The sequence below is a fragment of the Heterocephalus glaber genome, unplaced genomic scaffold, assembly GCF_053883595.1.
Source record: "Heterocephalus glaber isolate CG9 unplaced genomic scaffold, H.glaber_assembly_v1.0 deba00000347, whole genome shotgun sequence".
Lineage (NCBI taxonomy): Eukaryota > Metazoa > Chordata > Mammalia > Rodentia > Bathyergidae > Heterocephalus > Heterocephalus glaber.
This window is the reverse complement of record NW_028258143.1, coordinates 57,758,851-57,785,269: the sequence shown is the minus strand read 5'-3', so window position 1 is coordinate 57,785,269 and position 26,419 is coordinate 57,758,851. Positions and strand designations below refer to the sequence as shown.

The 26,419-nt window shown below is 38.1% G+C and overlaps 1 protein-coding gene across 29 annotated transcripts in view; it reads right to left on the bottom strand.

The window, feature by feature from the left end:
* Window positions 1-26,419, bottom strand: part of Osbpl6 (oxysterol binding protein like 6) — a 210,889-nt gene that overhangs the window by 59,179 nt on the left and 125,291 nt on the right. For 14 of the 29 annotated variants that reach the window (XM_087196563.1, XM_013066838.3, XM_021247122.2 and 11 more), the window contains exons 3-5: window positions 23,724-23,978; window positions 7,439-7,531; window positions 3,095-3,217 (exon numbers count right to left, since the gene is read on the bottom strand). In XM_087196563.1, coding sequence (XP_087052689.1) covers window positions 3,095-3,217; window positions 7,439-7,531; window positions 23,724-23,825 — 318 coding nt within the window. In that variant the 5' untranslated portion in view covers window positions 23,826-23,978. Of the gene's footprint in view, window positions 1-3,094; window positions 3,218-7,438; window positions 7,532-10,716; window positions 11,219-23,723; window positions 23,979-26,419 lie in introns of those variants that run through there. The other 15 variants (XM_087196566.1, XM_087196597.1, XM_087196565.1 and 12 more) reach the window with 6 other exon arrangements.

The window sequence follows — 26,419 nt, the reverse complement described above, 5'->3', positions numbered from 1 at the left end:
GGGGGCACTCTCATGGCCTGCCTTATGATCTTTTAAATGAATCATGCTGAATTTTTTTTTTTTTTTGAGACAGGATTTCCCTATGTAGTTCAGGCTGGCCTTGAACTCACTATGTAGCCTGGCCCTGAACTTACTGCAATCCTCCCACCTCAGTCTCCCGAGTGCTGGGGTTATAGGCATGTACCACCACGCCTGCCTGGCTAATGCTGGATGTTTTTGAAAGAGAGAAATGAAAATAATCTGGATTAGGGTAAAGAGATTGTGTAAGGATCTCTACACAAGTCTATTGGAGAGTTTTACCCTGTAGGTAAACTCCTGAATTTCCCCTGGATATTGCACCATGCACAATTTCTGAAAAGGTTCACGATGCATACAGAAGCTAGTTGTCTGGACCTATGAAAAATTAAGCCCTGGATGCATTCCAAAAGAGATTAACAATTATTTCCAAATTGCATTAAGGGTAAAAAGAAAAATAAGGTTTTTTGTGCGCGCGCGCGCGTGTGTGTGTGTGTGTGTGTGTGTGTGTGTGGCAATTTCATCTGCTCCAGGATCTCTCTGGTCCAGTTTGAATGGGATGTAGCAATTTTCAGCAAACACTCAGGAACTCTCTCTGCTGCTGATTTCCCTTCATGGGCAATTCAGGAGAGAACAGCTTCCAGGTCCCAGTCACACAGGAGTCCAATACCCTCCTCTAGTTCAATGCAGCAAGCAGTCTTTTTATTGCTGGAAAATGACTGTGTGGAAATGTTTTAATGTGATTCGGGAACTCAGGGCTGCTGAGGTAGCAGGCGGTCAGGTTCAAGGCTACCCTGCCTAGAACTCATAAAAGGCCACTGGCAACCCTTTGTTTCAGATTCTGGGGGACAATAAGTAAGTATGAAAAGAAAGACTCTCCTCAATTGAAAAACACTCAATGACTCAATTGCTTATGCCCTGGGCAACTAAATGGACTAATGCTTGAATATGGTGGAATTGGACAGCAGGAGAACAGGCAGTGTGAGGGAGGCCCTCCCATTTTTTTTTTTTTACCAAGAATATTTTTCTACTCATTTACATAAAATTGAGAATTCTATTAATTTCATAGTATCACGGATTTTATGGAATGCCTAGAATTTGGTAAAAGTTTACTTAGTAGGTGTCATAATCAAACTATTGTTTCATTAAATGCTGGTTTTTTTCAGAAGAATTTTTCAAAAAGTATAATATTCTAAATTAAAATTAACAGCTTATTGTTGACACAGTGTGATCAAGACTTCTGATCTTGAGGTGTTGGATTATCCTAGTGATTTTCTCATGACTTTTGATTTGCTTTAGGTGTGTTCATGTTCACCAGATGTACACCAAATTAAACTCACAATGTAATTTCTGGCATCACTCGCTTTTTATCCAGAGCAAAACAACTTGGTTCTGTACTTAGTTCAAATCCTATTCATTTACAGAGGCAAAGATGGCTTTGTGAAATTTAATATGTATTCAAGCAGCTACCAAAATTAATTTCTTGGACTATTAGGCTGTCTCTTTTCTATTTCTGGTGCAGTCATGGTGGGAGCAACTATGTTCTGAGTCTTACAGGTCTCTCTGTTGCTTAGCTTGCTCTCCACACCGGTTCTCTTCCCTGTCTCCCACTGTCTCACAGCATTTTCTTTTTTCTCTTTTGCTCAGTTCCTTGTAGTCTTTAGCTGTGGAAGGGAGATTTTCGGCCCTCCCACTTTTTAAGCAGCAAGATGTTCGAAGGCATAGTCCAGAAACTTGGGTCAAACCACAGCCGGTTTTGCTGAAAAATGGACTGAGTGATAAATTAAAGCTGGGGATTCATATAAAATGTGTTTCCTTTGACCATCTTTTCCTTCTATCTATCACAGAATTTTAGCAAGGAGAACCTGCTTAGCAAGGGGAAACACAAGTCAGAATCCAAGGCAAAGGTGATCCCAGGAAGGATCAACAGTTGGCCAAATTCAAGGCAGAAGAAAGGTGTGGGGTATCCCTGGCACTAGGGATAACGTAAGTTAAGGGAAGACAGTGCTGAACAACAGACAAGCCTGTTTTCATTCCACCTTTGGGACAAGAAGTTGGAGCCACATTTTAGATCTGTTCATTTTTAAGTCTTTCTCTTAAAGTGCACAAAATATGTTTCTTCAAGGAAGTTATAATCTATAACCTTCCTGCTTTGAGCCACTGTCAGCCACCACTGGACCATTTGGGCTGACAAATCATTTGGGAGATGAAATCCACTGGTAGAGGTGGCAAGTAGGTAGATTTACTCTTCCAGTGATGTTGCAGATGACACTGGGTGGTGCCCCAAAAAGCTTATATTGAAAAGGGAAGAGAAACTTCTGAGCATCACAGATTTTTTTTTTTTAAAGGCAGGGTTTCATTCTTGTCCAGGAACTTTTGAGCTCAAGTGATTCTTCCCAATGAACCTCCTATAGAACTAGGACTACAGGTGGGTACCACTGTACCCAGCTAGCAATACAAAATTCTTGCTACTCAGGTAATTATGGTAATGTAGCAAAACTATTTCATCCCTAATTAAAACTGGGAGCTAGCAGGATGCTGTAAGGGGAGAGAATAAGCTATAAAGGGCAGTAAACAAACCTGCAGTATCAGCTATCTTCCAAATTTAGTTTGTCTTGATAACTATAAGAATTTATCCCAAGGAACTAATTAATATTCAATTATAAATATGTTCATTAGAACATCATAAGAGCAAAAAATTAGACAAGTTTTACATACCCAGCAATAAGAAATTGGTTTAATAATAGTGGCATATACCATATAAATCCATCAAATGGAATACATGCATACATTTTTAAAAATCTTATACTTATAAAAATGAGAACATACCTACACTAAAGCAGGTTAGACAACAATATGCATAATCTGAGTTTTAAATATCACATAAAATACTGTTCCCTATATACATATATTACAGACCAAAGACTCACATAGGTATAAGAGACTGCAACTCATATGGTTAACATAAGGTTTTGAAAATTAGTTTTAGACATACAACACAGTCTCGGCTTCCCACCTAATAACAAGTAAGATCCTCTTTATGAAGATGATGAGAACTTGAATCTGATAAAATTGTTACCTTGTGCCAGCCTTTTAAAGGCCATTTTCTTTTCTTCAGCATAAAGCCTTCATGTTTATCTGGTTTCTGGACATTGGTTTGGCCTATTTTCAGCCCTTCTATAATTTCCCAGCTGTCAGCTTCCTGAGAAAAAAAAAATAAATCCCGTATTTTCTGTGTCTGATGATACTCTTAAAGCAGATTCTTAAGCAGAAGTCACTTTTGAAGCAACAGTTGATCCACCAGAAGCACAAGCGAAGTTCTGGAGCACATTTCAATATTAAACAAATTAGGCACTTTTAACTGAAGTTAAAATGAGTTTCCTAGTAGATCTGGAGGCAAGCGGGGTCCATCGGAGACCCTTGGGCACCACCTTGTCTACGTAGATTGGAAAGGAATTTTGATTGCCTGTATTCAGAATGTTTCAGATGAATTTTTCCAGTTATTCCCTGAGTAAAGTCCCCAAATGTGACCATTTGGATGGCACATGTTCAATTAGTGTGCAGACCTGGCTTTCTGTGTAGAAATGGAAAGGCTGCAATTGTCCAAAGTGGCTCGTAAGCTGCTATTTACAGAAATGAACAGCTCTGAGGTCATGTTTTCTCCTAGGGTGGCTACTTGGATTTCTACGTGCACATCAAACATCTTGTTCGTCAAATGCACACCAAAAAGTCCAGGCTTTCAAAGGTACACATCCTCTTGGGAGCCCGTGTATGGAGTACCAGCCTGCATGGCCATGAAGCTGGATACACAGGAAGGAGACTGCTCAGTGCTACAGGGCATTCTTACTCTGTGTCTGCAAGGCTCTTGGTTCAATCCTCAACATCAAAATAAAAGTAAATTTTTTTAAAAAGGAACCTTAGTTCTAGAGTCCACACTCTTATCGTTCTGTTAAAAACTAACTGAATCAGTTTCCTCTTTTTTGTTTGGTTTTGTTTTTGAGACAGGGTCTCACTTTGTAGTTCAGACTGGCTTTGAACTCGCTATGCAGCCGGGGCTGGCCTTGAACTGGCGGTGATCCTCCTGCCTCAACTTCCCAAATGCTGGGATTACAGGCGTGTGCCATCATGCCCAGCAGTACAGTTTCCTCTTTCATGAGACCTGTTTTATTAGATTTTTATCAGATATTCTGAATGCCTATAAGATTTGGTGACATTGTTGCATGAAAGATGCCGGTCTCCAGTCTGCCTCGGTCCCTGCTGAGCTTAGCAAACCTATCTGGGCCTTACAGTAGCCAAGGTTTGAAAATCCCAGGATCAGGAGGTTTCTAGGGACCTGTGCAACTCTATAATAAAAAGTGACCCAACAAATACCAGAGCAGTCCATACTCTAAGGCTTGGGCAGGACACCTTGGACCAAGATATGCCCTTTCAACAATTAAGCAGAAGTTGTAGCTGCCGAGGCAGGAACAGGATCTTCATGGCCCTTGCACCACTGCTGCACCCTGCCCTGGAGCCGGGGATGCAGTGCACGGGGACAAATCCTCTCAGGTAACCTGCTGCACCACCCTAGCTTTGAAAAGGTGGGTGCTCTGCACCAGGCCCCTCCCCAGCGGACTTGGGAAGCTGGCTTCAGAAAAGGTTTGTTCTATCAGGAACATCATTAGTGTACAGAACAATGGGCTCAACAGGAATGGCCAACAGAATTCATCTCAGGTCAGACGGCTTTGCTGATGCAAGTAGGCGCTGGTGGCTACCCAAATTCTGTTAGGGAACAAGAGGCTCAGAGGAAGAGATGTCCCCATCAGCTACTGATATGGGCCTGCGAGCCAGGAAGGGAGTGGCTGAGTAGTCCCATCATTCTTCTCCTCGGCCTTTTCCTCCTGAAGCCTGCTTGCCCTGCAGTCAAGTTTAGTCAATGCTAAATTCAAGTGTGTGTGAACAGGGAAGGGCTTCCACATGAAGTTATGTTTTCAGGAGAAGTGGCTAACACTGTCTCATTCTAACCTTGGTAAAGCTAGGAGGTGCCCCTGGCCTCTAAACAGCCCTCCACCTGACACCATGTCTCTGCTCTCTCCCTATGCCCAAGCCCCAACTACCCCACCCCACCCCAGGAAACCCACCCTGACTGCTGTCCCTTCTTCACCTTCCAGGTCATCCCTGAGGAATACACTACATACAGCACCTGGTAGAAACACACCTACTGGTGTTCATTCAGCAGCATGCAAGAGTCTGGAAAGGATCTTTAATAATTCAAGAAGGGATTTTCTACTTGAAGATAATTCTCAGAAACAGCGATTGATCTAGTCAAAGCTATTAATGAGATACAGTGATTTTAAAAAAATGTTTCTGATGAGATAATTTCAGGCTGTAGAAACTATTTCTTTTGGACAACACAAAGCGCAAGTAGTACTATCACGTTATCCAGTACCAAGCAGAAGGCCTCTTAATATGGGATTGCAATTCAACAAGTGAGAACTGCTTATGCATAATGTTACAATGATAAGAGAAATAGTAACTTCTTATAAAAAGGCTAGAATTTTGGTTTTCTACTCTTATTAGAAAAGTAGGTAACTATTCTATTCCATAAAATGATGGATTTTTACTAATTCTTTTTCAAAAGTTTGATATAATTAAGAAATTAATAACAACCTTCCATAAATATGTATATTCATTAGATGAATAGAATTTATTAGATTCTTCATATATATGTAAATATATTTTCTTTTCTTAGATGTCAGTTACATAAAGACATTGTCTTCTTTTGGTGGCTTCATCCATGAGTAGTATTTCTGATGAAAAAGATTTTATATCTGCCAGATCTTACTTGAAAACTAGTGTTTAACTTTGATTTTGTGTATGTGTGAAAGATGACAAATACTATATGTAACCTATGAAAATGGAAACATTTAATAATCAGTACAAACGCATTTCTTTTTCTTTTTTTCCCCAAATTAACTCAGAATGTACTAATAGCTTGTCCCTCTGGAGCTATGGCTATTGATTTCTTTCTTTTCTTTTTTTTTTTTTTTTTTGGTACTGGGGATCTAACTTGGGACCTTGGCGCTTGCAAAGCAGGCGGCAGAAAAACTGAGCTAAATCCCAGGCCCATATGGCTATTGATTTCTATCAGAGTGGTTTTCTATTCATTGAGAATTTGGAGAGGGGAAAAAAAAGGATAAGGTAGAAAAGGTAAAAGGTTAAAATGTAACAATAATTGCTGCAACTATGAATAAACAATTCCATTTGCTTTGATGTAATTTTCCCCTGCCTAGCAAAAGAAACGGAAAAAAATTCTAATATAGTTCTTCCAATTAAATAAGCTGTCAAGCTAACAAAGAGGCAAAGGATAAAACCAGAGCAAACAATGTTCTCCCTATTTCCATTATAAATGCTGATGATAATGTCACAAATCAGTTCTGTAAGAAATGAACCCATCTCAGTACAAGATAGAATCTTCTGTGTTCTTCTATCTGTTATGTTGAAATTCTTTCCGCTATGCTTAGTAAACTAAGTCTATCATCAGAAAACTAAACATCTTTCTGACAACTGAAGAATTTCTTTTGAAATTTCAATTGATATTTATTTTCTGCTGAAAGTCTCCAATTTTCTTAGGTGTACTTAGAAACAGACAAAAGTCCTAATGTGATCATGTCCTTTTAGACATAAAGGAATGTAGGTGCTTCCTTAATCTAAGGAAGAGCAGGCCAAAAGGGAAGGAACTCTGGCTCTCATGACACAGTAAAAGTCTGAATAAATGATCTGCAGTCTTCTCCCCAGAGATGAGGAGACCACTGTGAGAAAGCCACCATGTGCAAGTACTATGTTACCTTGCAGGTCATGGACAGCGAGAAAGTATTGGTTGTTGAGCTGGACAAATTTAAGTCTGAATTTCTGCTCTGCTACTTAACAGCTTGTTTAATTTTGGGAAAAGAAATCTCAGTTTCCCTTTCTGTAAAAGATAACAAATATCTACATGGAGCTGTTTATAAGAATTATATTAAATGGGGTAATGTATTTAAGCACTCAGCATAGTGCCTGGTATGCAGAGTGTGACCAGCCATGGTAACTATTATTATCATTATTATTGCTGGACCCAGAGAGTTTTTTCCCATTACTTTGGCACAAAAATATTTACTTATCTCTCCTATAAGGAATAACAATACTTTCTCTTTCCCTTTCCCTTAAAATAAAAAGAATTCTAGCCCTTTGTACATTGCCCTGCAAATCCAGTGTAAATTATACTTTCATCAGTTCTCTCCTTACACCAGGTAAAGAAACTCTTGTACTGCAGGCAGAAGGAAGTTGGCCTTACACCTGGTGTCACAGCTACCTCAGAGGAGCCAGGTGTAAATGTTATTCACAGTTCATTTGGCCCCAGGCAGGCAGGACTCCATCTGAGAAGGCAAGCACCTCTGTCACTGACCTTGGAGATGGGGACTGGCTCCGGTTCTAGGAAATGGCGACTTACAGAGGGCTCGGTGCTAGAGGAAGCAGTCCTCTCCAGGGTGTGGATGCTCTGAAAATGAGTGGAAATGCAGGCCGTGGTTAGACACTTGTTCCTCGTATCGATGGGCATGCAGGTGAGATCACACAGCCCATAGCACAAACAGTGAGTGGTGTTAAAAACATCAAATGCCTCAGAGACGAAAGATAAGGGCAACAGGCAGGAAGATAGGTTAGTGAGGATTTTATCTTCCTTCCTATGGATCCACTGCTAAACATCAACTGCAAAGCTCCTTGCAATCATAGAGAAGGAGTCAGAGTAGTAGCTCTGGAAAATCTTTAGTACACACAAAATATTGAGTATGTCAGACATTTTTACAACTTGTCGTGAATGGCACATCTACTACTTAGGCTAATTAGCTTTACACAGACGTATTTGCCCATTTTTTCCAACAGAAAATGGCAATAAATAAGGGAAAGGCCTAAGTCAAAAAGTCCAGACCCTTAATATTGTTTAGTCTCTAGAGTTTCTTATAGAAGTACACAGAGAAGAAAATAATATGTCAAGTACAAGAAAAAGATGTCTTTTACAAGACTATGAAGAGCATGCGTAGATCAGGAAGAGAACATCTCTAATACAGTAAATACCGATAAACACAATCGTTTAAATAATATAAACAACAGCTATTTAAAAGTCTTGAGTAATTGTTAAGAGTGTAAGGAGTTCCTGAGACTAAAAAGTTTGGGGGCTGCTTAAGTTCTAAAACTTAAAAATTATTATTAAAATGGAGTATTCTGATATGTATGTGAGTTATTTCTTTTTTTCATAATGCATCTTTGGAAGGAAAGCATTTTTTCAAACTAACACATATCAAAATTTCTTTAAAACTAGTTAATTTGCCTTAAGCTAAAGTACACAAATCCACTCATTAATATAATCCCAAACTCTCCTGACACACAAGTTTATGAGGGAAACAAATCTTGCCTTACGTATTCATCAAGTACATCTGAGCAAGACCTCCCTAATGTAGATTCTATGAAGACAAAACCAGTAAAAGTATTTTTTTTAAATAAAGTAAATTTTCCAAGAAACATGGGTAGTAAAGATATACAGATGTCACTGTATAGAAAAATACAAAATGCTTCTCCAACCCATCATTAAATTACTTCATATTTGAGATAATTTCCTAGAGGAAAAATATTCCCATATTATAATTTTTAAAAATCAAGAATTAGAATCATTTAGAAGTCACACATTTTACTAGTAAGTCCTCTCATCATCTAATAGAATATAAAAAATTCTAGCCAAGTAAATATAATAAATCAGAAGATCAAAAACTGTTAGTGGATGTGTCATAATTCATTCAATGAATCAGCAAATTGTTATTGGACACCAACACAGAGAAGAAAGTGACAAAGAAGAAAGCAGACCAGAGAATTGTTCTTGTGATGCCTGTGTTCTAGAGGGAGGTTTTATACCAAAAAAAAATAGAACCAAATAATACTGAACAATCTTTGTGAACCCATGGGTTTACCATGTTCCATATGGCTACTGCTTTTGCTTATTTAGTTTATCCAGGCAGGTGCCTTTGGTCTGAACTTCTCTTTAAAGACTCACTTCTTCCCTATACTTCCAGATCGCTGGGGAGAAAAACACACACACCTTGCTGATTCACCACGCTTTCCCCTTAGAAAACACAGTAAGAAAAGCAAAACGTGGAAAGAAACTTCACCTATGTAGGTGGAAATGAAGGATTAACTCAAGCAACTTGACCAAGGAAAGGAAACTAAATCCCTTAATTTCCATATCAAGACAGTTATTGAAATGTTCGGTATATTTAAAGTGTAATAAGCATGAGTTTTGTCTCAATTGATGCAGAAGAAATTTTAAAATGTTGCCAAAATTTTGTAGATCAGCAGAGTTAGCAACCACATGATCCAGAACTAACAGTTGTAAAATATTTACTCTGCAAAATAGTTTATATCATGGAAGAAAAGGAAAAAGTTCATTCATTTCTAATATAGTATAGTACAGTACATATAAAAACTGAGTGAAAAATCTAAACCTCAAATGTTGATTTTCCAGGGCACAGAGAATCTAAAAATGTTTACTGAGTCACTGTAAGTAAATGAGTATTTTACTCATATACCACAAGTATGTATTTATAGTCTACTGAAAAAATTATAGTTTATAAAAATAGCAGTTTATTCCCATTATTTTAACTATTAACTACGAATAAGCTATTTTAATTAACCTTCAGTATAATGAAGCCAATAACTTTATAAACTTGCCTGTCTTATATTTGTATATTATTAGAAGCTAATCATCATTATCTATCCTAAATAGAAAAATGGCCTCATTACCTTGAGTTGGCTTCAAACTTATGCTATTTTAAACTAAAAGTTATATCTAAAGTTATATAATAACAAACTTAACCACCCATTATTATATTTCATTATAAAATATATAAGCATCTTGAGTGCTATATTTTTAATGTCACCAGCTATAAAAAACAGTTTTAAGTTACCACACCTAGACTTGGACTCTAGTCAGACTGAGTACTTTGGAGGTAGCACCATCCATTTCTTCTATGCACAATACACCCCACCCTGCACAATACCCTGTAGCTCAGTGGCAGAGCCCTTGCTTAGTATGTATAAAGCCCTGGGTTCAGTTCTAGGCACCACAAAAACCAAAGAAAGTTTCTGAACTTTTCAGTGTTTTCTGGTTAGTTTGTAGAGAACAGTCCCTTAGTGTCATGAACAGATGATTAGACAGAAAAGTACCTTCTAGCTTACTCTGGAATTATAAAAATCATAGCTCTTTTGAAAAAAGATGGAACTTCAGAAAACGTTTAAAGAACCTGACTTTTGAAAATGAAAAGGCCAGTTGGTTAATCATCACCAGGCTCTTGTTGACTAGATTTAAAGCTATGATTGGTCAATGAGGAACATACCAAATTCAATTCTGCAACATCTGCAGTTACAAAATTAGTTCTTTTCACATGGTTTCCTTTAAGACCATAATTTGTGCTGTAATTTTTCTACTTTTCTTATTCTTTCACAGTAACATGGAAACACATGCCACTACCTTGAAGGGATTGTATACATTATATAAGCAAGCTAAATAAAGGATTATATAAACTTGTTCATTGTTCTTTTAAAATCAAGTTTCCTCTCAAATACTAAATTACACTTTAATTTCCAGTTCGGTTTTTAAAAGAACTTAGAATACACAGAGAAGAGGGAAGTACTTACCCACCTCTTGTTCCCTCTGCTCAGAAAGAACTGAGGCATTTTTAGCTCAGTTCAAAAGTCTAGAACACACATTTCCCCTCAGCTCTTCAGCCTAGTCTAAGGAAGTTCTCCAGGCTCACATTCACTTGTCTCAATACCTCCTGGGAAGCAGGTGGAAATCTGCCAACATGACTGTTGGTTACCAGTTTCCTCGTATCAAAGATGTGGTAAACAGACAGACAATGAGACTCTTATTAATAGCTGAATGGTTCAGCGTGACTCAGGTAGGGTGAAACAAGACTCTGAAAATGAGAGCCAGAAGATCTGCTGCATAGGGTTTTTTGTCATTTTCTTACTTTAATCTCATTTCTAAGATATATAAAGGAACTGCTGGAAATATTTTAGGTTGTGGCTACAAAATTTTGTATAGATTCACTTTATATACAAGTAATAAAGACAATTAGGCCATTGCTTTCTGAATGTTAATGCCACTGAAACTGGCCAACTATCTTATCTAAACTATTTTTAAATTCATAAATAATATAAATGTTTTCAAAGAAATATATCCAAAATAATTTAGAAACTTCTAAAGTGCTTTCTGCAAGCATTTGGTTATTAAGATGGTCTCTTTTTTAGTTATAGCTATTCTTAATATAGCAATACCATTTCAATGATTCTAGTAACCTACACAGTGATGAGGATGAGGATGACAATATTTATTTAGTGCTTTCTATATCCCCATGTCTATGCTTTACGTAGGTTATTTGGTTATATCTCCAAAATAGTCTTTTAGGTAATGATTATTAAATTTATTTTATGGCTGATTAAACAGTGAAGCACAGAAAAGCTAAGAGAGGCACAGGGTCAATAACTGCTGGAGTAGAAATATGAATCAAGATTTTAGTTCAGAATCCAAGCTTTTATATATTGCCTTGTGTAGAAGTTAAACCATAAAAAATACAGCAATTTCTAGTAGAAAAAGCCCTCAGCACTAACTAGAGGTATTACACAGCATCCTCCATTACAACCTGCTATGGACACTGAGAAGCAGAAGCAGGCAAAACAAAAAGAAAAATATTATAGAATTCTTAAATATCATACAAGCTCAGGGTTAATTTCTTTGTCATCCTTGACCTACCTCAAGATTAATTTCCAGTTTCTAATAGTCAGGAACGAAGAGTAAGTCAGCCAGCATTTGCTCTGGGGATGCAGTGTATGATGCAGAGAAAAGAATGTTGTTTTGCAGTCATACAGACCAGCCTACCAACCCTCATTCTATTCACAATGTGACTCAGACAAATCATCAACCACTCTCAACTCAGTATCTTCTATCTGAAAAATGGGGACATCATTGCAAGTCACAGAGTTGTCACTTAGTGTATATATAGTGATGGCCAGTGACTGGTACACATCAGACACTCAATAAATGGCAGGTACTGTCCAGTTTTAAACACTGTATGAATGAATGCCCAGGAGCCTTATGCACTTCCATTGGCACAGAAAGACATCTATGATCCTTGGGAGTGATGAATCCATACCTCACATGGCCACCATATTACCCACTGGACCCAGTAACCATAATTAATGCTACTTGGTTACCAAGGCCTCAGAATTTACTGAGAAAGCTGCCAATGTGAGTGGAGGCAGTTCCTAGATAATCCCACGGGGGAAAGCAGCAGAGGTGGTGACAACTCGGATGCCGCATCCATCTGACTGTCTCAGGCAGCAGTATATGCAGGCTTGTCTGCTGTCCTCTTAAGTAATTTCCATAAAGGAGGATTGATTGTTTTTTTCTTTGCAATAGCATAAAATATTAAAATCACCAAAGCTAAAGGGGAATGGCTGAACATGTAGTCATTCTACTAGTTACTCTGTAGTAAGTAGTATCTTGCCTTCACTGAAAGGTAGCAGAAGTGCATTAATAGTAAATTTCCATATAAGCTAGAAAGTAGAAAATTTTAGAAATAGTGGGTAGAAAAAGTCCACACAGCACACTTGGGAAAACCCAAGGAGAGAAAAAAAATCACAGTCCTGTTCTTCCTGCACAGGCATGGGGAGGTCATTATGAATCAATGTCTATAATTCCACGCTCCTCTGGTCTGTTTCTGGAAACCATTGTGAGAAATGCCATTTGAACCCATCAAGAAATCCACCGATAACTGACAAACAGACCTTAACTGTGAAGTGACAAAAGGCATAGGCATAAATTAACACATATTAATTGTACAAAAATTTATAGGATTCAGTATGATATAATATATATATTATATATATATATTTAGTCCCATTATTGCTGTTAAGTAGAAATAGAAGCAGTACTCTTAACATTTGATAATGAAACAAAACTATTGGAAATCATAGCAACTGGAGTAAAAGCACATACAGATCATTTTTCATCACAGCAATTACAAACAAATGGCAAATAGCGTGGAAAAATACTAGGCCATTTCACAAGTAATGGCTCCAGAACATGCAAAGTTAACCTAAAAGGCGAGAGAACAGGCCCCTTCGATTTGAAAAGACTGCTAAAATTAATTTGTAATTTTCTACAAGGCTTTCAGCATTACCCCAGACCACAAAAAAATTTCAGTATAATGATCACTCAGATGATTTTGCTAACAATATAGGCTAAAAATCTCTCCTATCTTGAACATTTCTAATATGTACATTTGAGGCAGAGTTGAACTATGTGCATCACCTCTGTAAACCAAGACCATATAGTCTATGATACATCCATATGTACTCAAAATATTTGCTGAATGAAAGAATGAATAAATATTTGTTATAATACATCCAGTGTCTTAGTTCCTGCTCTGGCATAATTAAATGACCATGAGATTAAATGCAGGTAATAAGGAGAGCAAGGAGGACAAAGGTGGCTTAGCTCAGGTCTCAGCACCTCCAAGATGGTTTCAGAAACTTGCTCCAAGTTTCCCATGTGGGCCTTCATATTTATTTAACTTTCAATCTTAAACTTATAGTTAGGGCTTACAATTTTATTATTAAAAACAGCTGGCATTTTAATCATATTTACTGTATCCCAAATATAGTTTTTAAAGCTACACACACATACATACAATTAACTCATGAGAATGACTTTAAGCACATATTCGTTGCAGAAATTCCGAGGAAAAATACAAAATAAAACTAAGAACTTAAAAACATCCAGAATAAGTAATAAACTCTTTCACATTCTTGGTATACAGTATTTTTTTTAGCTTTTTAAAAAATGCACATACACATTCAATTCTTAAAAACAAAATTGTAACACCTTTTTGAATTTAATAACCTAGTTTTTCAATTAGCAATAGTTATCCCACAACATAAACTGTTCTTCAAAATCATTTCAGCAGTTTTGCTATTTTTTACTGCACAGCTGTGACAGAACTTATTTAAATACTTCCTTGTTGTTTGAACATTAGATTTTTTTCCATTTTTTTACTACTATAAAAATACTGATAAGCATTTTTGCACAGAAATACATATATATTTGATTGTTTCCTTAGAATACATAATTTTTAGAAGCTGACTTACTGGTCTTATAGTATAACTTTATAAAGGTTTTAGATATATACTTCTAACCCTCCCTCCAAAAAAAGCAAAATCAACTAACATGCTTTATAGTAATACATGAAGGGTCCATTTTCCCCAAACCCCACCAATGCTATCATACCTTTTACAAAATCAGGTCTTAATTTGGATTTGAGGTAAAGGGCCTGGCACTTGGAATATAAAATGTATAATCTATAGGGGTTTTCCTTTACCTTTGTAAGTGTATTTTACTTTCTGTGTAGGAGAGTTTCAGTGAATTCTGGCAGAGGGAGGTAAAATCTCCTATTTGAAAACCAAATAAAGCAGTTTTATAGAATTCTGGTCCTTTGGGATGATGTTTCTATGTTCCCAGTGAAAGACCTAAAACTCTATCCTGTAAGAATGATGATTTCCCAACCCTGGGGAATACCAGTCTCCCAGGGATGCTTCTGTAATGACAAATTCCTGGGCCTTTTTAATGACCTACGAATGACAGACCCTCTGCAGTTCATTAACAGATTACACTATGGCTCCATCCATTTAGCGTTATGCCTGGGAATCTAACGGGCGGTATTAATTTTGGGTCCAACAGATGAATCTGCTGCAGTAAAAACATTATCTAAATCCAGGTGTTTCAGGATAAGAGAGAACCTAAGTTGAACATGGATGAAGGCAAGCCTATAGAGCCAGAGGGCTCGGGCAAGCACACCAGGGAAAGAGCAAATGGACTCAGGAACAGCGACTTGAGTGGCCTGTGGGTAATGAGGGTCTGAGTGCCAGGTGGCAAATTTCTTTCCAGTGGTCTCAAATTCAGTACATTTGACATGCACAGAACAAATGGTAAACAGCAAGCCACAGGGATCTCTAAATGATGGGGCAGCAAGAACACTATAGGGCTGCTTGCTCATTGCTTTCAACAGAAAAGGCTAATAAGAGTTCTCAGCAAATGATCAAAGGGAATACATGCAGTAAAAATACAGAAAATTCAGAAAAGCACTAACATAAATTTCACCTATGATAACTGTGAAAATTCTGATCTGCGTATCACTTGTTCCTAGTTTCCTAGGCCAATGAGGATGTGAAAAATCACTATTTTGCTAGGGGAAAAATGAGGAAGTGATACATAACTCAGAAGTGGCTGGCAGTGCACTGAAGGCCCATCTGTTGGATATTCAGCTTGACAAGCTTTACAACTGATCAAATAATGGAGTGGCCAAGACCAGGGGCTCCAGGGCAGGGCTCCAGGGCAGGGCTCCAGGGCAGAACTCCAGGAGTGAACCCTGGTTTGGCTGCTCATTAGCTATGGGCAAGATATTTCCCCAATTTTTGCCATAGTTTAGTTCTCTGAAAAAGGTGGCGATAGTGCCAACTTTCTACAGTGAGAGATCATGAAAGATTAGATGTTGGGTATAGTTCTATTAATTTATGAACTTTGCCTAATATTTAGACTTTTCAGAATATCCAATTTGTAAAATGCATATAAATCACAGAAGTTGGTCACAATATAAGATTTTGCCATCAAATAATATTTTCCCATTGACATTGGTCCTACAAAATTAATTCCAACAATAGGTGGAATTCCAAAAAGCCTAAAGTGACACTGGAAGCAATTTAAGAATTTAAAAATACTTAGTGTCAAGAGATTTATTCTCAGCCAGGAGTGGTGGAACGTGCTGGTAATCTCAGCACTCTGTGAGGCAGAGGCAGGAGGACTGCATGTCCAAGACCAGTCTGGGCAACCATTTTGGTGGATTAAGAAAGACCCTGTGTCAAAAATTTACAAGGGCTGAGATGTAACTCAATGCAAAGGCCCTGGGTTCAGTCCGCAGTACTAGGTGTGTGTGTATGTGTGTTTGTGTTTATTTTCTAGCCTCACTCTAGTCAAGACATTCTGCAGATTTTCAGATCAGGAGAGTATTTCTCTCTGACCTGTCAGGTAGGTTCAGGGCAACCTCCAAATCTGGATCCACTGGAATTCTACATAGAGTTAAGATTTCAGGTTATATTGCTTCCCATTTAATAACACCTGGAGGTGAATTAATTGGAGGTTCAATATCGAATTAAGAATGCTTGAATGATTTTCTCTAAGAATCAGAACATTTTCATTTGAGATAACATTATATTTTTCATAACTCAAAGTTGGGAATGGGTTTCAAATCCTGAAGATAGAGACACTATGTTTGAAGTAGCAATTTTGTTATTTCATTTAGTAAAGCTATTTGGGGGGAGGGTACCAGGGACCTTGCACTTTCGAGACAGGCGCTGTAATCACTGATCTAAATCCCTGGCCCCAAGTAAAGCTGTTTGAACAAGATGATCCAGGGGCTTTGTCAGAAGAGACATATTTCAATTCAGTTCACAGACATGCTGGGAGATGTATTCAATCAGCCTGTGTGTCCAAGAGAAAACTTGTACGAGGAAACCTTGTACAGAAAGTATAGACATTAATAAGAATATTCTTACTTTCTCAATTTCTCGGAAATGTTTCACTCATCATGAAAGTTGCATATACAGCAGAGGCTAGTGTCATCAGACCAGGCCATCATGACACCAGCTGCTTGCCCCAGCACATGGTCCCACTGCATGGCGGCAGGGATGGCCATCACTTGTCACTGGAGGGCATAACTGAGCAGGCTACTGCTGGGTTTGAAGTGAACAGCTCTTGATAATATATAGGAAAAAAACTGTACACCCATGTAATTTAAACCTTTCATAATTGTTAAGAACTGACCATGATATTGAATGTAGACTTTACAAAAACTGGCAAGATGATGGACTACCAGTCTCCTATGACTTATTTATATTTTTTGCCTTAAAATGTTCTTTATTTCATGATCTCTGAGCTTTGGCAAACTATGAATCATTATAAAGAATGGCTGGTATTTTTTTTTCCTTTGATGCTTCATTAAGTAAAAAAGACTGACTCACTCAAGGATTTCCAAGATCCACAATTCACTCATGCAGGCTATATCACCTGGAAATGATGCATTTTAATCCCTATGTTCTTAGAGCCATAGTCTGATTTTTTTCTTTTTTTTTTTTTGGTACCAGGGATCAAACTCAGGACCTTGCGCTTGCAAGGCAGGCAGCGGAACCACTGAGCTAAATCCCCAGCCCGAGTCTGATGTTCTAACATGTCTTGATACCAATACAAATAAAAATAACTGGATCAAAATAGGACCTTGCTTTTAAAGATGCTGATTCCTGGGCCTGAGACTCTTTTTACAAGGTAGTCTCAGATGCATATTTTTAAAAATTCTCTAAAATATCTAAGCATAAGAATAACTATAAAAACAAATACCAAAACAAAATGTAGTCAGTGGGTCATGAATGTAGTAACCCTATTCCACACTGTCACCATAAAATACTCTTATTGCCTAGGAAATAACAACTCTGGTTTTGAAATAATGATACCTTTCACTTTAACCATTCTTAACATCTGTGCAGAATGCTCCCAATTCTTTGTTTTGTTTTGTTGTAAATCGTTTTATTTTAATTCTAAGTAATATGCATCCACAGATGCAACAACTAATTAAAAATAAATGTAAGCCCCAGTCATCTCATTAGGGACATTTAAATGTATTTTCACTTTTTATATTTGGTAGTGATTGTTTAATTAATGCTACATAGATTAATGCATACTAATAATTGCAATAACATTCTTAACAGGTGTTAATATTAGAAACAAAATCTACCAACTCCCTAATGTTTTTTTGTCAATTATATAAATATTTTTATTTTAGAGAAGTATAATAAGGTGACAAATAGAAGAGTTTTAGGTGTGAAATGTGTTACTCTAATAGAAAGTTTCTCCATCTCGACACTGGACATTTTGAATCAGACAGCTCCTAGTTGTTCAGGGCTACCTTGAGCTGTGTAGGATGTTTAGTGGCATCTCTGACACCCTTTAGATGGCCCTAGCATCCTTTCTCCATTTGTGACAATTAAAAATGTTTCTAGACATTGCCAAATGCTCCCTGGTAAGTGGAATCTCCACTACGGCCTCAAGCAACTCCACTCTGCCACCTCCTGAGAACACTGTTGTGGGAGAAGAATGGAACAAAAAATGCAAGTTGAAGGGAAAAAAAGGATATAAAATTTCAAAGTATTAATTTTTTTCATATATTTTTAAAGCAGATAATGGTGAGCATCAAATTATTGTGGCATTTAGATTCCACTGGGTCCATTAAAATAATCATTTTCCATAAATTACCAATATTTTCAATGTGACAGAGTGAAATCATTTCAAACTATTAGGTTATAAAAAGAAGAGATAAATAAATAAAAAGAAGAGATAACTAAAAAATTACATAGGAAAGTACATAAACTTTAACTACTATGTCAGGAGGTACTCAAAAAAATTAGAGATCAAGTCTCTATGTAGTCAAGGCCAGCCCTGAACTCTGTAGCCCAGGCTGGGCCTAGAACCTGAGATCTTCCTGCCTCAGCCTTCATAGTGTTGAGATAGATTATAGGCATGTGCCACCAGGCCTAGCTTTCAAACAAAAATATTTTGATGATTACTGCTGTAAGTCATAGCAAAAGTACTATGAAGTCTCCACAGAATATAGTAAGGATTTGGCATTCCCTTAACCTTTGGGAGACAAAGTCATATGACCTTGATACATTAACCTTAAACATCACCATATACATATTCTGATTTCCTGTGCCTACCCTATGCCACCACTTGCCCTCTTGTCACTTTAAAAGTAGGAGAGAAAAGATTTTTATCCGTACCCCTCACTAGGTTCACTATCTGAGACCCCTAAAACAAAATAAAAGAGTTAACAAGAGAAAAGCCTACAAATTTGAAGTTTTACATGACACAGAGCCTTCAGAAATGAAGACCCAAAGAAGACCCTGTGTATTTTAATGCTATGTTCGATAAAGACTAGACAATCATGCAAAAATGTAACCGGACAAAAGGGTGTGATCTAATGGTAATAAACTGGAGGACATTTAGCAAGTTCTGTTTGTTCAGATGCTTCTCAACATCTCTGTCTCTGAGGATAAAGATGCTCCTTTTCTGCAGGCACAGAAAGGGTACCTCTGGAATTAGTCCTAGGATCTACCTCAGAGGAAGCTCAGAGAATTCTGTTAGGGCTTTCTTCTGCTGTTTCCTCAAATCCCAAGCTGCCATATTTTGGAGTGGAGTGTCCTGAACACTATCAGGAGGCAAAAAGACAATTTAAATTTACCATAATATGACCCTGATTTAATCATAGATACAACTATTCTTAAGGAACACTAATAGAGACAGTAAGGATGTTCAGAAACCAATTTGGTTAGACTTGTTTTGAAGGGAACATTTAGTGTGCTCTGTACAGAATTATCTACATGTTAGGTGAGGGTAAAAGCAGCAAGAACAGGTAGAAAGTGATGGCAATGGTGCAAATGAGAGATGACAGTACTCAGAGCAGGCTGGGTGTGGAGGAGGTGGTTGGCAGCGATCAGGTGCCAAGTACATCATGAAGGTAAAACTGCCAGGACTTGCTAATGGTATAGAAGCAGAGCATAAGAAAGGAGAGAAATAAAGGATGATTCCCAGGTTTCTGCACATACCAACTGGAAGGACAGATTAGTCACTTACTGAGAGAAAAAACTGGGAAGGAGCAGACTTGAAATGGAAATAGTTCAATTTTGGACACACTAATTTTGAGATGCCTTCTTAACATGCATGTGAAAATCTCCTTGGGTAGGTTAAATATTACCACGACTGACTTCTCACTGACATCCAGGATCAAGAATCACAAGTCTGAATGCTCTCAGGAGCCGACAGTCAACATAAATAAGTATTGATACCAATAAGAAGTGAGGACTGTGGCCTATCAGAAAGTAAATGTGCCAGCTAAACTGGAAGCCACTACTGAGCCCAGTCAATAGTGTTTCCATTAATTTATTAATGTGCATCGGAAAAGAGATTTTGTTTAGCATTTCTCGAATTTATCTGACAACTCTTTTCATATATTTCATATCATATACATAGTGTATATATATATATATATATATATATAAACTTATGAGTCATAGATGAGCATACACACACAGAGGCAATTTTGTTGGAAGTCCTAATATCTCATGTTATACTTAAGTGAAACATAAATGAAACAATTATCAAAGTCTTCTAATGGACTCTTGACTCTATCACTGGTGAGGAATATTCATGAAATCACAAGGGCACTGAGTCACTTCGTGCCCAACCCCTCTCCCTCCTTCATTTGTTATCCCACATAACTTGGTGACAGGAAAGACAGCCAACTGCTACCATGTGCAGATGTTCTTTGTTTTATTTACCCATGAAGAAGGAAGAGGAGAGAGGACAAATAAATCTGGATGGAATGGAAATTTTATGATACAAGACAGACTAATATTGTTGCAGGTTTTTAAAAAATATCCTCCAGGATATATTAAAACATTTGAGGTGCACAGTTTGTCTCTGAATAATCAGAATACTTAGTCTGTTTAAAAGAGCTCCTGGTACAATTGAGATCAAAACATATACAGGTAATAGTACAAAAAAGTCAAAGTCATAAAGTTCAGAGAAGGGAGAAGCTAACGTGGGTTTGGGTGGCCAGGGGAAAGTGTTACATGATTGGCCCTTGATGTGCAGGGAGGCATCAGGTGGCGAGGAGGGTGGTAGGAATTCCCTGTAGAAAAGACAAGGCAGAGGTGGAGGTGGGACAGGCTTAGCAATCACGAGCAGACCAGAGGGCACAGAAGGAAATGGGATATGAGGCTGGACCGGATCATGGTGATTGCTGGATACCATGTAAGGAAATCTCACTTTAATTGTGTAGGTAACAGAGAGTCTTTGAAGGTTTTTGAGCACGAATCTGCCATATTCAGGGAATGGTGATGCTGAGGTCATGAGGGAGATGGTGAGGTAAGAGTACTCTACAGGACCCTGGGCAGAGGTGATGAGAGTCTGGGCCAGGAGCTGAAGGGAGAAATGGAAGATGATGGTATTACAGAGGAAGAAACAATCAATAGGACTTAACCTATGGAATATGTGAGAAGCAAAGGTGAAAGGCATGCCATTGAGCCCCAGTCTCTGAGGAAATGGTTATCCTGACACCAAACTGCGTTATACACACAGCTTTAAGGCACAATCAGAGAGTGGTACATATAAGTAGCAGTGTTCAATCAGTTCATCAGTGGTTGGGGATTAGGATTTGGGGAGGACGGGCAAATAATGTACATCAAAATACACCACTGTGTTCATAGCTACGTGCTGGATCCTTTATGTGAGAACAGGGTTGGACTTTGGCACCCTCTGCATAGTTGTTGGTCAGATCGGAAGAATGGAGAGGATACAATGACAACTAACTTACCACACTTTTTCTACGTCCTTTTACTATGAAAAAAGTTATCATACAAAAGTAGATGCACATAAAAAGCACCACCTCATATTATGTCACCTCATAGGTCACTCAAAATTTCTGGTTTCATAAATTCATTCTGAGTGTTAGGTAGTGACTGAGACAGGGGAAAAAACCAGAATTACAATTTTTCTTTTTCACTCTTCTTCCCCTATAGGGAGATGGACAGATACAAAACAGGAGGAGAAGGAACAGCAGGAAGAAACCAGAGGAGAAAGTATCTGGGGGAGTTTCCACCTGCTAAAATAAACAGGACTGAAAGGAAATTATCCTAAAAAAATAGCAGCCATTTGCACAGTGTCTCTTGTCTGGAATTCACGATCAGTTTACACACATGCTGCTTCATTCCCATCATCAAACTTTCCACTCACAAGCCAGTAGGGAGTCACACATTCCCTCTTCATGTTCCCTCTGGCAGTCCAGGGTTTCTGCTGTCCCTGTTGTTTTGTATGCCAGCCCTGGAGCTCAGGTGCAACAGGCAGATCAACAATGCATGACAGATGTTTCCTCAGCAGTCATCAGTCTTTCTAATTTGCCACAAGTCTCCAGGGCGAGCTGGGTTGATCCCTTCCTTTACCCCAGCAGCAGCCAGGATGTCATGCTGCTTAAAACATCTCCCAGTTTTAATGCCCAGGGCAAGAGAAAAATGGAAAAACCATAAAAAAAGAGAGAGAGAATCGGAACAAGTTCAGGGTAGACTGGAGTTGCTAACTTGGCATCTCAGCAAGTAGTAGTTATTTAATATACAACAATTTCATTCATGGCATTTCTTCTTTGGCTCTATGAACACAGTAAGTATTGTTAACTATGTGTAATCATAGGTTTCTTAACAGTCTATATGTGCATGCTCTTTGAATTCAGTACCAAAAGACACCAGCATAAAAAATTTCCCAAAATCCTGTAGTGGAAATATCTGCCTTAGGACCTGTGAAAGATACACAAATAAAAATTCCTGGTTCTTACAGATTTCCCCAGAATCTTTTGCTAGAAATGGGAAGGGGAAATGTCAAGAGGCTCTGAGACTGAGGGCACTCCCAGCAGTGCATTTCCCACTATCTAGAAGAATGAATTCACATTTGAACTGGCTGTCTCAAGACTCATACCTATGATGGCCTATTAAAAACTGATGTACAGGGTCAGGGATTTAGCTCAGTGGTTCCACAACCTGCCTTGAAAGTGCAAGGTCCCAAGTTCGATCCCCAGTACCAAAAAAAAAAAAATGATGTACATACTTCTAGAAGTTTGGCAATATGCTTTGAACACATAAAACGGTAGTGGGAACAGAGAGAAATGAGGGGACCCTGAAAGAATGTTCATTAATTGAAAGTTGCCTAATGGAAAGTTTTCATAAAAACTTCACCTACTTGTGAATGTCTAGTTACACAACCAAATACTATCACAAGACAATATTAAAATGGAAAATAGTTATTTTCAGATCTGTGGCAGCTTCACTGTTTGACAAAGAAGATCATTCATACGATTAATCTTAATGAAACCCAGGCAACAGAAAAAGCATCACTAAGAGAGTAATGTAGCAACTGTAAACAAAAATAACTTACAGAATTGGCTTAAATGGGCCACTGGATGTTTTCCACCATAATCAAGCAATGAGAGTTTATCCCTCTGTTGCCTTTAAAAATTGTTGAATTCTCACTACTTTCAATTCTCTATTACAATTTTTGTAACCTAATTCCTGAATCTAACTGTTAGCAGATTCCATGGAACCCCACACAGAGTTTGGAGCTTGGTGGACTAGTAAGAGCCTTTGAGAAAGATGTGCTTCATGGTCTCATAGATCCTCTTCACCTCCACAAATGCAGAGAGAGAAAGCAGAACATTCAAGTTCCTGATAATCAGATCCCCTCCACAGAGAGAAAATGAAAAGACCCTTAGGCACTCTGTTCCCTTTCTGTGCTCTACATTCTGTATGTCCTAAATGACAGAAAAGCAAGAGGAGAAGCTTCACGAACCATCAGAGGTATCTACAGAAAATAATGAGTTTTCCTCAGGAATACAAGACTTTACAACAAAATGTCAGAATTAATTAGCAATTACCTCCTATCCAAATGGTACAATATTTGCAGAAGACAGTACATGTACTTTATACCCTTCTCTTACCTGCCTACTGTCCCGCTGGGAGGATGTTGAAGAGGAGGCACTTCTATGGGTTGGAGTGGACGTTTTATGAGCAGGGGATATGCCCTTCTCGTCTGAACTCATTGCTGCAGGTAGTCTAGATGTGTGCACCTGAGACCATCCCAATCTTACTGCAAATTCACAGACAAAGACGTAGATGGTTTTTCAGCTTCATTCCATTTCATGAATCAGGTTTGCCTAAGAAAGAGCAGACAAATATCCAGTGTGTCCAAAAACCTAAAAGAAAGACAAATTTTAAAGTTTCTTGTGACTTTTATGTAAACCTTTTCTCCCTATAGATTAATTATCTCAGGTATTTTGTTACAGAGACAGAAAGCTAAAAACATGTATCCAGTTATTGGTATCTCAAAAAATTAAAATCATGATATTTAAGATAAATATTAATTTGTATTAATGACAGGAAGAACTCTGGTACAACAGGAAATATGTCTTCCTCTAGACTTTCAGGAGGAAGATAGAATTGTTAGTTTCTAACAAAAGTCTGTCAACAAGGAAAGAGGAAATAAAACATAAGCTAAAAATCACATTGTTTTAAGGCAAATTACAATTTTATAAATATTCTAGACCCTAATATTTAGGCAAGGTAAAGGAGCTTCTTTCCCAGTAATTGTAATTCCCCTTACCCAATGGAATATGTTATGTTTAAATCCAACACAACAGAGTCAGTTACAAAACAACTGATGTACATATTATATGCATCCCATGAGCCAGAATCTGTGAAAGACCACAGAATACACAAGCTGTATTTGAATGCTGAATGTCTCCCAAAGGTTCATGTGTTAAAAGATTTGGTCTTCATAGTGGCACTATTAGTAAGCAGTAGAACCTATAGGATGTGAGGCCTTATGTGAAGTCCTTGGGTCACTGGGTGTGTGCCCTTCAAAGAGACTGTGGATCCCTGATCCCTTATTCTTTCTCTTTTGCTTCTTGGCCATGAGGTGAGCAGTTTGCTCTGCCATGCACTCCCTGGCATGGCATATGACACCCTTACCAAAAGCCTAAAAGCAATGAGTCTGCCCTATCATGAAGTGGAACCTTTAAAAGCATGAGCCAAAATAAACCTTTTCTCTTTATAGGTTAATTCTCTCAAGTATTTTGTTACAATGATGGAAATTTGACTAACAACATATATCCACAGTTTTTGATACTGTAAAGCTACAGTATGACTACATATGACTTCAACAATTAATAAGTTTGCAAATACCTATGGACTGAAATCAGCTGATGGTCAGTATGACTGGTGGTCAGTATGATTAAAGTACTATATGACTAAAGCACAAGATGGTCAAAGAAAGACAAAGGCCTATTCCACAGGGCCTTGGGATCCATGTTGGTTGTATGATATAAATGCATGCCCTAAATTTCATGTGTTAGAAACTTAACCATGAGGCAACATTATTGTGAGATGGGAACTAAAGGGAGGTCCATAGGCCACGAAGACTGTGGTCCCATGAATGGAGTTAATGCCATTATTTAAAAGGGTTTAATGAAGGGGGTCCTCTCTCTTCTGCTCATCTACCTTGAGGACATAGCATTCCTCCTATGACATTTAATCCTGACATGTCAATTTGATTGAATTGGGCTGGGGATTTAGTTCAGTGGTGCTGCTGCCTGACTCGCAAGCATAAGATCCTGAGTTTGATCCCTGGTACCACCAAAGAAAAAGGAAAGAAAAAGAAATGCCTAGCAGATTAGTAAAGCACATTCCTACATGTGTCTGGAAAGAACATGGAGCTGTGTCCTCACTCATTCATTTTTGGCACTGTTCCCCTGCTATGTTTCCTGGCTGCCTTGAACTAAGCAGGTTTGCTATACTAAAACCAAGCCCTTCCACCACTACTTAAAGCCAGCCACCATGGACTGAATTCCTTGAAATTGTAAGCCAAGTTAACCTTTACTCCTGAAAGTTGTGAGTGTTGGCTATTGTGTCCAGCAATGGGAAAGCTAATATAAAAACTCTGTGCTAGGATTGGAGCCATTGCTGTGAGTATACCTGACCACATGGTTTAGAAGCCTTTAGTACTAGTTTGCAGGGGGAGTTTGGAAAGGTTTAGAGATGTGGGCTACAGAAGAGTTAGAATGTGAAAAATAAAGCTTGATGGGTGATTTTGGGCAGAGCTTGGAAGACCAGAATGTGGGTAGGAATGGAGAGAGTAAAGGCCAGGCTCAGAAAGTTTCAGTAGGGAACAAGGAGTCCACTGGCAGTTGTACTAGACGCCGTTTGTGTTATACTCTGGCAGAAAATTTAGCTACATTTTGCCCATGTCCTGAGACTTTGCAAGAGACTGAGACTAAGGGGTGTGGATTAACTAATCTGGAGAGAAAATTTCAAGACAGCCTAACACTCAGGCATGGGTACTGCTGGCTGCTTATAATAAGATTTATAGTGAGAACTGGGGAAAAAAGCAGAGGAGAAGACTGAAAAAATCAAACTTTGGGCTAGAAGGAACCATGTGTGTAGTTGGGACCAAAAGAGGTGTGGCTGCTACAGAGAATAGTACCTTTAAAAAGAAACCAAGTAGTTTGTATAGGAAAAAGGAAAAAGATGCCTGGAAGGCATCTCAGGAATTATCAAGATTCCATTCACTGCAGATTCAAGGATGCAAATGCGTCAGCCTTTCTTTTTTTTTTTTAATTAATTTTATTGGTATATTTTA